The sequence below is a fragment of the Melozone crissalis genome, unplaced genomic scaffold, assembly GCF_028551555.1.
Source record: "Melozone crissalis strain CALT ecotype California unplaced genomic scaffold, PUWL_Pcris_2 ptg000061l_1, whole genome shotgun sequence".
NCBI lineage: Eukaryota > Metazoa > Chordata > Aves > Passeriformes > Passerellidae > Melozone > Melozone crissalis.
In genome coordinates, this window is record NW_026535839.1 from 17422777 (window position 1) to 17437500 (window position 14724).

The 14724-nt window shown below is 44.1% G+C and overlaps 1 protein-coding gene across 1 annotated transcript in view; it reads right to left on the reverse strand.

Moving 5' to 3' along the window:
• CTNNA1 (catenin alpha 1) overlaps positions 1–14724 on the reverse strand; it is a 116799-nt gene that overhangs the window by 85325 nt on the left and 16750 nt on the right. Inside the window, exons 3-7 of the mRNA XM_054288148.1 lie at positions 12802–12997; positions 6392–6558; positions 5484–5603; positions 3421–3687; positions 281–484 (exon numbers count right to left, since the gene is read on the reverse strand). Coding sequence (XP_054144123.1) covers positions 281–484; positions 3421–3687; positions 5484–5603; positions 6392–6558; positions 12802–12997 — 954 coding nt within the window. The remainder of the gene's footprint in view (positions 1–280; positions 485–3420; positions 3688–5483; positions 5604–6391; positions 6559–12801; positions 12998–14724) is intronic.

Sequence of the window (14724 nt, forward strand, 5' to 3'; positions counted from 1 at the left end):
AGGAGAACAAACCAGTTTTGAGGGACATGGCTTCAATTCCATGTTTTAGCTGACCCCATGGGGTTACACCACTGAAGGGAGCCCGCAGAGCGGGGTACTGACATTGCCCATGCACTCAGAGTTCAATTCCATGTTTTAGCTGACCCCATGGAGTCACACCCCGAAGGGAGCCCACAGAGCGGGGTACTGATATTGCCCATGCACTCAGAGTTCAATTCCATGTTTTAGCTGACCCCATGGAGTCACACCCCGAAGGGAGCCTGCAGAGCAGGGTACTCACGTTGCCCATGTACTCGGAGAGCAGGTCCTGCAGGGCCTGGCGCACGGCGTTGCACTCGGCCACGATGCGCTCGCGGCGGTCGTCGCGCGTGCAGGACGAGTCGGCCATCAGGGCGGCCCCGCTGATGATGCTCTCCAGCCGCTCCTCCAGGGATGGCCGGAACCGCTCCTCGCTGAACGTCGACGGGTCCACGATGATTTGTTTCTAGAAAAAGTTCTGCAAATCAGTCACCAGCCCAAGTGATGCCTTAGGATTCAGCTTTTATACTTTTCCAATCCTGTAGTGCTTTAGTGTATAACTCTTAAACTCCTTATACAATGTTAGCTACTTTCTTCACATTTTGGTCAGAGATTTCCTCTCTGGGCCTGAAACTCAAGGACATCTCACCGTCTCGGGCCACAAGAGATGTAAAAAACAGTGAATGGGGGCGGGGGGGCCAAACTTGGAGTAAATTACTTCACTACCTGAAACTGTAACTGGAGGATTAACCCCTGATATGTAAATGGACCAAACATATAATTTCCAGAAAAGTTCATGACCATCATCCTTCTTGGGTGCAGCCCCTCTCTGAGGCTTTTGACTGCCCAAGGTGTACCTGTTGAAGGCCTTCAATAAATACCCACTTTTATTCTCCTAATCTTGTCTAGCCTCTGTTCTACATAGCCACTCTAAGGCATCAAAGCAGTGTATTACTGTTAAGTCATGCAAACAACCAACACTTAGAGCAACCCCCTGATCAGGCATTAAGAGGCAAACAACACTATTTTGGCACTGAGGAGGATTTTCATGAGTAGTTCTGTAAAATTACTAAGAGGTTTCCCAGCAGATTATATTGCTACTCATTTCTTGTGCTGCTTTGACAGCTAAACAAAACTTGGCCATAGGAAGCCTTGTTACATGAATGGCAAAAATCAAATGTGCCAGCAAAAATAAGGTTCAAAGTACAGAACTCTTCCTAATGACATGTCAATTTGGACAGGCCTTCACTAGTTAACTTGTCAGATATAATTATCCCATCATGAACAAGAAAACAAACATCCAAAATTAACTCTATATATTGTGTTCTGTTGCCCTACTTTGCAGTCTTTCTTCTCTTCAGTGTTAAGCAGGTAAATACAACTGTGTTCTCGAAAATTCTCCAAGTGAAATATCAACATAAAGGTTTCAAACCACACAGAAATCAATTTCTTCATGGCAGAAAATTACCACAGGTTTCTCTTGCCAGAGTGTTAGCAAGCACAGCTCATACCAAGAGACTCAGGGCTGAAACAGCAGCATTGATGCATCTGCTCTCAAGGGGCCAACACCACCACCCATGGAAGCTCCCCAGGAAGAAACTGCACGGTATTTATCACCTTTGAGTCCTTTCAGGTGATTTGTTTAAACGGGTCTGTAATTTAATAAAGAAAAATAATTTGGCCATTTCATGGTCTGGTTGTTTGTTTAGGGTTAGGCTCGGTTATTTCAGGGGCAGAATTTTTTAATTCTAAAAGAAGATCCAAAGCTTTTTGAAATGGGGAATTTTTCAGCCAGTTTGTGTTCAAACTAACCCCAGCAGCCACGTCACAACCACCTCCTTCTGCCAGCCAGCACATTTCATATCCCTACAGAGTAACCACGCAGCCATCACAGCAGGATGAGAACATGGCATGTGCTCTCCAACACATTCCCTCCTCCTCCTTCCTGAAACTTTTAGCCATTGGCTAATACAATGCAGTGTGCTACCGCTCCAGAACTGCACCACCAAAAAAGAGATAACAATCAGTTTGTTATCGTCTGGTAGCCATTTCATATTTTACCATCACTGGAGTATCTGAGGGCATGTGTGCTCAAAGCCTCTATTACAGGAGTGTAATAACACTCAAGCAGTAGCAGGAAATGAAGTGCAAGGATAACATCTGCCAAGAACCTCAACACATTTGTTTTGTCAGCCTCCTTTGGCAGGGATGAGACAAAGCTATCTTGAAGCCAGCCTGCTGATCAGGCACTGCTGCTATTAGAGAGCCTCACAAAGTGGAATTAAAAGCTCAAAAAGCTTCATGTGAACTGCAACACTCAAAAAGTAGTCTGCAGTTGTATATTGGAGAGTTTGTATAGTAAAATAGGGTTATTTATCAGCCAGCCCATTAGCTGGCTTGAGCTGTACAAGCCATTCCACCAACTTGCACTGAATTGTTTCCTCACTGCCTGTCCCTGACACGGTGCTGCTGCAGGGCTGCCTTCCCCTCCCACAGGCAGGTGAGAACCTGTAGCCCATAGGGGCTAACCTGAGGCCCACTTTAAAGGCTTACTGAGCATCTGATGGAATTTCAGAAAGGCAAACTCAAAACTGAAATCAGTCACAAAGATCAAAACTGCCATGACATCCTCTTGTTACTCAAGAGATCACAGGGAAAGGCTTCCCATCAGACACACGGAGAACTCAATCATAACTTTATCCTGGCAAAATACATGTGGCAGAAAGGGAGGAACAAGAGTGGTAAGAGCAAAAAGGAGAAAGTGAGCAAAATTTGGCAAAACCACAACTATTAAATGCCTTTTCAGTGATAGCTTTGCAATATTAAATATAGTTCTAGAGTAAGTTAGTGCTACAGTGTTTAAAATTCAGAGGCTGAATCAGGTAGACACTGAATTCTGGCTTCAAAAGGAAAGCGATCTCAGTAAAAATGCATGGCTGTCCTCAGCAACGCGCTGAATGCAAGATAAAGAACATGACAGATCAGTACAACCTATCAGTATGAAATGACTTCATTTCCAACCAAAGATCATATTAAAACTTCCCACTACATGTTCCTCTCAAGAGGTAGTTTCAGCAATCCCAAATACATGATTCACTTTTAATAAATCACTTCTGTCACCTCCAAGAATACATTACATAAATATATTATGAAATAATCAATTTCAAACAAACCATCTAATGCAGCAGTAGGCTGCTATTTCAGAGCTAGTTTAACTTGACAGCCTTCCATCACCAAGAACCACATATGTAACTTTCTATATTCCATCAACCCTAGTTTGGAAAATGGCTTTTTTAAAAAAAGCCTACTTTGCCTACAACTTCACCAGAAAATGATCTTCCAGGCAGCATCAATAAAAGTAAGCAGGTGAAGGAACAGGAGGGGTTTTGCCCAGCCACTCACATCGAAGTTGTTGAGGGCATAGGCCAGCTCTCCACCCCCGCCCTGCTGCTGGGCAGCGTCGTCCGAGGCCGTGGCCTGGGCGGCGTTGGAGATGCCGCTGACCGCCTGCTGCAGCTGCTTGTAGATCAGGTCCCTGTTGGCCTTATAGGCAGCCACGTCGGGGTGCTGCAGGCAGGCCTGGGACGCCGTGTACAGGATGGGCACGTTCTTCTGCAGGATTCCTCTGGCTGCCGCCATCTGATCGCGGTGACCCACATCTTTCAGCTCCTGTTAGGAAAATTAAAGGGGGAAAAAACCATTTGAGATTATTGCCCACGTTCAACATCCATGCACTGTCTCCCCGCATCTTCAAACGACAGGCAGGTTCTTTGCCTCAAATCTGCTCAAATCCGTCTGCTGAGTATTCCTATCCTTAAGGGCTCAACTAATTGCAAAACACGACAGCTTCATAAAGCCAGAAAACAACAACACCGCAGGGCGACTCACAACACCACAATTCAAAACCTGACGTTGGATTTTTGTTCCTCTGCAGCATTGGACCGGCATTTTAGAAGCTGTCCTGTCTTGCACTTGCAGATGAAAAGCAAGATCATCTTTAATTTAAACTCCCAGGCTCACAACCAGAATGTTTTCTTTAATCACACCTAGAAGATGGCATTTACGCTCCTCAAGAGACTCAGGTACTTAATTTCAGAAGAACAAATATATCATCTCATTCAACTTCTTGTTCACCTCCAATGAGACAAAATTAATCCAATGACTGTAATTACCACTAATTCAAGATTAGTGAGCAAGTCCATAAGTCTTTTCCCAAACACTCTGTGCTGTAATTCTCTAAAGCACCATCACCTCTGTTTTGGAACAGAGCACCATGATCAGATAAAACCTCTGAGTCCAGCACAAGCAGTAAGTTTATAAAAGAAGGAACAACCACAGTTATTAGCAGCAGCACCATTTCAAAATTACCTCTTAAATCTAACAAAGAGGCAGTGAAAATGAAGATAGGAATGCCTTACTGAGAAAAGGGAAAAAAATTCTGTCAGACTCTCTAAAATGAATGGGCAATAGGTGACCTCTGTAAGGTACACACTGAGCTGGGAGGGCACTCCAAGCAGGCACAGAGATTTACAGATTTTGTACAACCACTTCCCATAGTATGGAACAATCCATCACAAAGCAGTTTTAGAGCATTTATTGCATTGCCATCACAACCCTACTCCCATTTACTACAATCAGATTTGAGATACATAACCAACTGACAATCCCTTTTTGACTGCACCCAGCTTATTTTCTAAGACAAATCTGTGCAAAAAACCCCAAGCAGTGTCAGAGGTGCATAAGCTGTTTTGGTTTGTACGTATTTACAGAACAAAGAGGCAAAAAATGCTCTAAAAGAATTATGGTATTTCTGATAATTTAAACTGCCCACACCTCTGCTTTCCTCTGAAAACTTAACTACTCAAGAATGAGTCACACCACTGCTGTTGAACAAAACAAATTTCACACACAATTTAAGGCTAAGCACAAGCTATCCAAACACAGAAATACCCACAACAAACAGGAGTTTCAACCCCTCCTCCAATGGACATTTCAGTGCAAGACCAATGAGCAGCACCACTCACTTCCTCAGGAAGCTGTAGCTGTGCCCAGCCATGGATTGTGCCCCCTGTGCACATGGGCATGTTCAGTCCATCTACATGAACCACAACAGCAACGGGGTCTAGTGGGGAGTGCCCCAGGACTGGGACACATCTCAGCTCCTGTGCTCAAGTGCAGCTCTTGGGCAGCAGCATGCCATTAAAGCACTAAAACACTGACATTTACAAATGCTACTATGAACAAATTCCATCAGAAGCAGCACCCTACAGCCAAGCACACTTTCCTTGCTTACCAGGCAAGCTCACAGTTCCTTAGAGTGGCAGAGCACAATATAAAGTACTCAGCAATAAAGTAAAAAAATAAAGTGAAAAGTATTAACAAGACAGACACTTTCCAAGAGCATCAAGGTATTTTGAAAAAGAAAAACAAGAATTAATATACAGAAGAAAATGGCCACATTATACCTGTTGTCTTTTGGCTGCCATGATGTTAAGTTTGTCCACTTCTGGTTTGAGGGCTTTGTACTGGATACCCAAATCCTGCTCTGTGCCAGCATTTCTTAGTTTCAAGATACCATCTTCCACCTAAAAGAATATATATTCATGTATTTTTCCAAGCAATACAGTCCACAGGTCAGGAGGTAGCTCAGAATGTACTTCATGGCAGTCAGAGAAAGCAATCTTCCCCTGCCCCCTGTTATTTTTTCATGAGAGACACTGTAAAGGCCAATAGGATACAGTGCTTAGCTACTGTTTCATAGTCAGCAGCTACCAGAGACAGTCAGGAACACACATCTGAAAGAGCATGAAGGAGTCAAGGGCCCTGGCAGGGCCATAGCAGTGCCAAAGGGCACAAGGAGAGTCCTCAAAGCTTGTTTGCAAAGGAAGACCCAGTGCCCAATGTCATTTCCAAGTTCAAATTCTGCACAAACCACTCGCCCACCCCGTTGCCCATGGGTAGGAAAGGCTTCCTCAAACAGTAGTCCACTTTCATTTTTATTTAGCCTGCTGAAGCTACTCATCCCTAGCAGCTGCAAAGGAGTACTGGTTATAAGAAAGCCAAATTCTGCAAGATGAAAGGGCTGGCTCTCACCTGCAGCTTCAGACCAGGGCTCAGTTAGTTTTTGTACTAAAAGTTCAGAACAAAGTGCAGCTCAATGTCAAAAGCTACTGACAGTGAGTACAAAAGTGAGTGACACACGCCCACTGCACACATTCTGCTGAGAGCAAAAACCCCCAGACCCTCCCCACATTCTGCTGAGAGGGAAAACCCCCAGAGCCCCCCACTGCAGATGGAAGCTGCTGCCAGTGCAGGCCCCACGGGGTCACACACAGAGTGGGCACCTGGCAGAGCAGGTGTAACCCACACTTACAACTTTGAGCTGCACGAGCAGCTTGTAGACGTCGGCCATGTCAGCCAGGATGAGCAGGCGGGTGACGGCGGAGAGCAGGGCGCGCGCCGCCCGCACCATGTTCCCGCGCTTCACCGACGAGCAGGGGTCATCTGCAAACTCCCCCGAGGCGCTCTTCATCAGGTCACCTGCATGGGGACACAGCAGGGGCTGCCTTCAGCATCACACAGCATCCATCAGCCGCTGGAAAGGTTCCTAAGCCAACCTGAGTCTCTAAAACAAAACCTTTGTGACACACGGCTGACAGTTAATGCTGCGTGCGGCTACCTCTGAGTACAGCTACCGCATGGCACTGGGGCACAGGGGTTTGTGCAGAGGGGTTCACACAGGGAGGAAGGGCTAGGAAATCACACTTTGGTCCTTATTTCCATTTGTACAGGTGTTTCAGCATGCCAGAATTCTCTAGAGAGGTGAATTCAGCGCGCCTTTGCAGGGCTGCAGTTATTTCCCAAGCACCGACGCTTTCAAAGTCTGAGCAAAAGCTTTGATTTGTGTGCGTGTAGGAGTTAAGCAGAAAGCAGCAGAAAGCCCTGTAAACATACAGTGAGCTGCCACAGCTCCTGGGACCGTAAACAACTCGGAGCGATGACCTGGCTGGATATGCCCTGGTTGGAATTCAAAGCCAGGCAGCGCTTCGTAAAACGCTTCAACATTTCATAGCCTGTGGGGCTGCATCTGCTGCAGGAGCAAAGAATTTGGGTTTCAGATGCTAACAATGCCATTGGTTAACTATGAAAAGCAAAGGCCACTTTGCACAGCTAGAGCAATTCCTCCAGAAGGCATTCATAAAGCATGAAAGTAATGCCTGCATATAATCAGAGGAGTAAATTTTGGATTTCTCCCTCACTTTTTGGGCCAGCTTCCAGTACCACAGTTCCTACACAACAGTAAGTTTTGGAATCCACATTGTTATCCTTGGATCTCTCTACATCTGAGAAACACTGAGAGAACAGCTAGGACTTAGTTTAGAAAATGGTAGGGCCTCAGGGTCAGGGATTTGCAGGCAGCAAGAGATGACCAGAAAGCAGATGCTAGATGCTGTTTCAGAGGCTTCCCAAAAACCTGTATGAGAAAGTGTCCATGTGGCCAAATGCCAAAATAAAAATAGCCTGTCTCAGATGAGACTAAAAAACCTCCACCAGGGCTTGACAAGTGACAGCTGACAGTGAGTCCCATGGAATCCCCCACACCAAACAGGGCAAGGGCTGCACCAAAATCTCTGCCTGATGCAGTCCCAGGAGGCTCCACTTATTTAACAGCTTATTTTTAACTGCTCAGAAATGCCAACAGCTGGAGAGCCTGGGGTTAACCATCCCCATACATAATATCTTCCCAGGAAGTTTTCCCCACCCAGGCACTCTACACCTTCACAGCTAAATTCAGCCCAAGCACAGCTGCCAGCCTGCCCAAGCAACCACACCAAGATACTCGACTTTGTTCAAATGCTCCCCCCTATGTAACACCCTTCTATCATCTTAAATAATACAACCAAAAGTGCCACATAACATTTTAAGATAAAAATATGCTACATCTGTACTGGGACACAGCAAAAAAGCTTCTGTCCAAGTACAGGCCAGCTCTGAGTGTCAACCCAAAGGTATCCCCTACCCAGCTCTGGGGAACACAACTCATTACTTTAACACGGGTTAAGAACTCCAAATTTCCAGATGGGTGAGAGATGATGTACCACCAATGCTGTGAGCTTCAAACAGCCAGGAGATTACAAAACCCAACACAGCTGACATGAGCCTTTCTTTATTCCTTCTGGAACAGGCTAATAATAACAGTCATCACCACAAGTATGAAATACATTGACAACCTCAGGATTTAAGGAAATATATTTACAAGAGCATGAAGCAACACAATAAAAGGGAATGGCTTTAAACAGAGTAGGGTGAGATGAGATATTGGGAGGGAATTCCTCCCTGGCAGGGTGGGCAGGCCCTGGCACAGGGTGCCCAGAGCAGCTGGGGCTGCCCCTGGATCCCTGGAATATCCAAGGCCAGGCTGGACACTGGGGCTTGGGGCACCCTGGGATAGTGGAAGGTGTCCCTGCCATGGCAGGGGGTGGGACTGGATGGATTTCAGGTCCCTTCCAATCCAGGCCGTTCTGTGATATGCCAGAACCAAAACAGAGTACAAATTTCTCCTTCCTTATTTACTTATATATAAAATACCCACATTTTCAATTCCCAAATAATTGTTTTCATTTATTTTCTATTTAAAACAACTTATTGAAGAGGCCACTTCTTCATGTGAATCTCAGAAATTGCTAACAAAGTTAAAAGCCAAAATTATCCTCTACCCAGCTCTTAAATTGCAACCTTTCAAGCCTGTCCTAAAATAAAATGCTATTCCCTTTTATTTTAACATGAGATTTTTAAAGATTTAGTGAGTTTCAAACAGCTTGTCAGGGTGTCAAAAGATAACCAGCTTCCCAAAATTAAAAGCAGATTATATTTAAAGTTGTTGCATATATATACATTTCTGCCAATTAAGGGAAGCTGACTTTCAGGCTTCTTTTATAAAGGGAAAGCACCCTGGAGTAGTTCTTTTAGCTGGATTCAAAGGGCAAGAGAGCACACTGGCTTGGCCTCAATATGCAGGTACTGCATAGTGTGTGCACATCAGCAATTCCAAGGGGATCCAGCAAAATCTTCCCTTTTTCAACACTGAACACAGGTAACACAACCACTCTGGAAGAAAGATTTTAAGAGTTAAAGTAACACAGTGGAGAAGATTTCAACCGTGAGACTCGGATTATAAAGCTGGTACAAATTCTTGCATGAGTAGTCTCTTTTTCCAATACAACCTTAGATCTTCATTAGATATTAGAAGGGAAAGAAAATAAAACAGAGTTGAGAAAAGAAGAGGCAACAGTAGCCATCCTGTGATCATGTCAATAAAGAACTAAGAATTCACTTAAATCTAATGGAACAAAGCCCATTTCAGAAATGGTCAGACTCCAATCCATCAAAAGAAAATTCCCATTTTCTAGTCTCTTTCCCCCACACCCATAGGGTGTGACAACACTTCCAGGCAGCACCATTAACTCTGCTCCCACACCAATTTTTGCCATATCAACACAGGAGTTGATACTTATGGCAACAAAAGCTTCTGATAGTTCCTTAATCTTGCCTTTAATTAAATCCATATACTGCCCACAACACTTCTACAGTTTGCCAAGAGCCACCTCAGAGCTCCCTCAGATTATGGCTTTTCAAAGTGGCACACTCCTAAAGCTTTGTTGCAGGAAACCAACTGAACTCATTGTACCTTTCTAAGAAATTTAGCTAACTGGTCACAACAGAATTCTGAAGTTGAATTTTCCAAGAAGAATTCAGTATTTAACTTCAAGATGTTCCACAACTGGCCTCCTCCTGCTCCCTGGAAATCCTCAAGCCAGACAGCCTCCATGATATACATTGAAGAAACTGTTTTCCCCTTTCATAATTCATCTCACTGTTCAGTTTTGAAGAACCCTTCACTTAGAAGAACCAAGCAGAAGGACACAGAGCTGAATCAGTTGGTTCATTCCCCTGCACTTGCAAACTGAGCCATCAAAGCCTTCATTCCTTCTCTTACCTCAAACCCTAAACACTTAGACTTAGACTTTCAAGGCTTAGATGTTTCAATGTTAAGTGCTAATTTCTGGTCAGTTATGTAAAGTTGCCATAGGAGACAACAACAGGAGAGGACAGTGAATTCCCTGGATCCCCATGCTCACATGCAGAGACAGAGAGCTGTAGCCATCAGCATTCCAGGGAACCAGGAACAGCCTTGCCAGTCTGACCCAAAAGAAATCTCCCTCTTGAGCCCAGTTTGGAAGCTGCCTCAGTGCCAAGCACCTGGGTAAGGGACTGGCTGAAGCTCCAAAACACCTCCCAACAGCACCAGAGGAGCTGGGCAGGACCAGTGCTGCACCTTCTGTTACCCAGCAAACCTCTGATGGCAGAAATGCCTGGAACAAACACTACAGCAATGCCAAAATTTAAGATGTTCACATCAAATGCTTTCCAAATACAAAGTCTTTTCAATAACCACAGCAGGATCTATTTTGAAGAACACTTTGATTCCTTATCTCCACTTTTCTGCTCAAAACCTTAAAAAGTTTCCTTACTTTATAAAGAATCAAAAGTAAAAAGCTTTAACGGGCCAGGAATCTTACTGTAAGATATTTCATTAACTTGCTTGCTGTAATTTATTCTTCCATTGTAAAAAACAAGAAGACTTTGAAGATCCACTTACATTGATTTAGTAGGCAGCCATGCTATTATTCATTCAAAATAGCTCTTTTCAGTTCTTTGTTTTTACCCCCAACAAATGGGATTTTATGAACAAGCATGCTCACTAAAATCATGTACTCTCTCAATCTTCTGCTCGCTAGGCTAAAAAAAATTTTTTTAATTTTCTCTGATGAGACAAGTTATCTATTGTCCTAATCATCTTCATAATCCCTGTCTACATTCATTCATCTTTTTTTATTATGGTAACTAAACCACTCCCTACTCTAAATAGAGGCATTATTAATGCTATTTTCCTGTCCTCCACTGAAGATTAATTGTGCTTTATATCCATAATCCCACTGCCAGCTCATCATCACCCTGCTGCTGACCACAACACCCAAATTCTCTCTCCACTCATGCCCTTTTTGCAAAATATTTGCTGAGCACATGTATAGGCTTTGCATCCCACTTTCCTTGTTTCTCCAGTTCACAGATTCAATTGGTCTGACACAATATGGGGAGGCTCCTGATGTGCACAGAGTGTGCACAACCACATGCACTGGGAGGTTGTATCTCCCTGCTGTTACTAGCACTGCTGAGAACTGCAATCCTCCTGGGCACTGGCAGCAATAACCCTTCCCTCTGTTCTAGCTCATTTTTACTGCTTGCTTCTCCTTTCCTCAAAGGCTGGTTTGACTTTTCATTTCTTCACCAAGAGCTGCTCTGCTAAACCTGACCCCATGATAGGGCACAGCTCTGACCCTGGGCTGTGTTGCAATGGTGTTCCCACAGAGCATGGTGGGCACCACCTGTGTCCAGGAGACTGACCCACCAGCCTGAGGAAACAGGCACAGCCAGCCCTTCTACACCACAATCCACACAAGCTGCAAACAGCAAAAAGGGAGGAAGAAGTCAAGCAACATTAAGATGGGAAGTTATTTCACTCCAGCACCTCTCAGTTATTAGCTTCACCTCCTCTGTCAAAGCCAACAGAGCAGGGAGGTTTTGGCATCAAGCCTATGTGTAGTCTCAGAACCAAGAAGGAGCCAAGAAACACGGGAAAGGGTCATCTGGAAGGTTTTTATCAGTCTCTTCCCCTCAGCATCTCTCTGCAATATTCAGCTACAATCCAGCTCAGGGAAGTTCTCAGTCCCAAGGGCTGAGCAGAGCTCCCTCTCTCACCAGCACCACTGAGCCATTTGGAGGCACCCACAGAGGAGCACTAACTCTCAACTGAGCAGCAGTCGAGCACCAACAATTAAAGCCTGGAGTCAAAGGGAGCTCTCCTGCTGTTTGTTGTTGTTAAATTAAGCCAACTCAATTAGCCCCTTATATTGCAGCCTTCTTACCTTGATCTTTCTTTGGTCTATCAGCCAGCCTCATCCAGAACTTAGAACCATTTCCAACTAATATTTCACCACTCTGCAACTTCAGCTACAAACAAGTAATTAATGCTAATGAGTTTTCCCCTTTTTGCAGCAGCAGCCGTCACCATTAATACCAGTTGACTGGGTTTCACTGAAGCATAGAAAAGACTCATGACTGGAAGAATGATAAATGATTTATGAGCAACAATATTTACTAGTGCATATTTTAGAGTAAGTCAGCTCCATAGGCTTTTCTTGCAGGTCTGCTCCAAGAAAGTAAAAAAGAAAATTATAAAAATCAACATTAGATGTGAGGAAGGAAGCCTGGAATATTTAATCAAGGTCTACACATTCTGTTTGGTGTTGTTTACGTTTTACATATTCAAGAAACACATCTCTGTTGAGTCAACACTTGGCTCTTCCTCCTACAGTGCTGGTCTGTATACAGTCAGATATTGAAGAAGTTATTGACATATTTCAGATGTAGTCCCATAAAATTCAGAGCTGCAGGGAGCACGTTCGCTTTTGAGCCTAAACTGAGTTTTTAAATGCTCTTCAAAGAATTAGCCCTTCTGCTTCTCTTCTTAATCTCTGCTTGGGCCATCCAGTTTCCAGACCTACCCAGTTACATTACTGCTCAGGGATGCCAGCCAGGCAAGCTGAGAACCCACAAGTTGAGAGGCACAGTCATTAGAAAGAGCAGCAAAGGGAAATGAGAATGGTTCCACTTGCTCTGAAGAGCCACAGTTTGAGAGGCCACCAGATCCACACTCTTTACCTTGCTTGCGAACATCTTCCACAGCTGCCACCAGCTCCTCCTTCAGGAACTGGCTCTCCTTTGCAATTTTGTCTCCTTTCTCCAGGAAATTCTCTGTTGCTTGTTCAACTGAAGCAGCCAAGACATGAGCCTTTTTAGAACGGCCTCGCTTTTTATTGGAGGGGCCCTTGTTGCTGGTGTTAACCAGTGTTGTTACCTAAAGGAATAGATGAAAGGGGAAAAAAACAACAGCAAATTTAATGTTTAGCCATTTGATAGTAAGGCCACATGTATTTTTTTTCTAGACAGTGTATTGCTAATACCTGCACTATTGCCAGCTCCAGAAGTTAACCTAATGACTGTTTTTCACATTTAAACACTACCGTGCTTCTTGATTCTTTAGATGAGCAAAATAAATGCAACTAAACAGCTCAAAGATTTCTCTTACAAGCAGCACTCCTCAAAAGTTGACTTTAAGAATGGAGATCTATTTGTATTTTTGATAAACTGCAGTCTCAATAACAGGCCAGAGCTCTTTGGCACCACATAAAAGAAACCAAGGTGGGGATAATTAGTTTGGGATAACTCTCCGGTCGTAAGAGATCCCAGACAAGATTGAAGTCTGTGCCAGTAGAAATGTAGAGACACACTATCTTTTCAGTCCAAACAGTGCTATAGCCAAAGGGCTGAAAGCAGAGCAAAGGACTTGGTAGAGCTCATTATTTCCCTGAAAAAAAACCCAACTAAACTCTCACAATCATCCTGCAATCAACAAATATTTCCAAGCTGTCCATCTTAGACTGAAACCCTGGAGGGAGCAGAGTCATCACCAGAGGCCAGGAGACCCCCAGGTACTCCCTGAGCTCAGGATCAGGATTCATCCCCTTTATGTCACAAAATCTACACACCCTTCTTCCATTTGCCTTATTCCTTCCTCTCCTTTTTGGAAAGCCTCGGAAAACGCACAAAAAGCTGCTTCAGAGGGACATTAAATTACAACACTAAGAAAATTACTACTCTGGAAAGCCCAAGGACTGCTGACATAAAGGTCCTCAGAGCTGAATCCATCTTCCCAGCTGGCTGATGCAGAGAGGGAAAGCCTTCAGCTGGGAATATCATGGTTGGTTAACGGGGAGCATTTGTACTGGGTACTCTCAGTTCATCGTGTTCTACAAATAAAGAACAAGTTGCAACAAGGCAATTTGCTCCAGTTCCCTCTGTATTTTGCCAGTCATATCATTCAAGGGATTGCCAGTACAGCCTGCTGTGCCTATTCTTTGAGGACTAAGTTACAGACACTGCACTGGGTGAAAAAGGTCCTGTGAACAAGTTTGCTCAGTTAAGTTTGCCAAATTAGGACCATTTCTCTTAAGCAAAGACTCCATCAGTAACTTCAGCTAAAAAGCCTCATCAGTTGGATAACTGCCCACTTGAGGACCCAGAGGGAACAAGTCATAGGTACAGACAGCAGCTTGGTGACTAAAGGGGATAATACTGGAAACAAAATTTGATCATTCCCATATGTACTTAGCAGGAATTGTGTCCAGCTCGTTCTGTCATTTCAGAAATTTCACATTCCAGGAAAACAATGCTGAAGACAACAAGTGAACTGTCTCCTGTGTACCTTCTCCTCCAGACATCCTAGAAAGTCTCTTCCAAGAATTTCCAAACACCCAATACACACAGCTCCCATTTACAAGACTTACTCCAGCCTTCCTGTGCTCTTCAGTGCTTTCCACTGCAGCATATACACCACACAGAAAGAAGCTTTTTTCACAAATCCAGCACAAAATATAGGCATGGAACATTATTTCAATCAGAAGTGCAGAAATGCACATTACTAACTACTGTGTCTTATCAGGTGCTGAAGCAGCACAGTCTCCCTGGACTCATGGCCAGGGAAACTGAGCAAAGAAACTGAGCAAAGAAACTGCTTGTAAACTT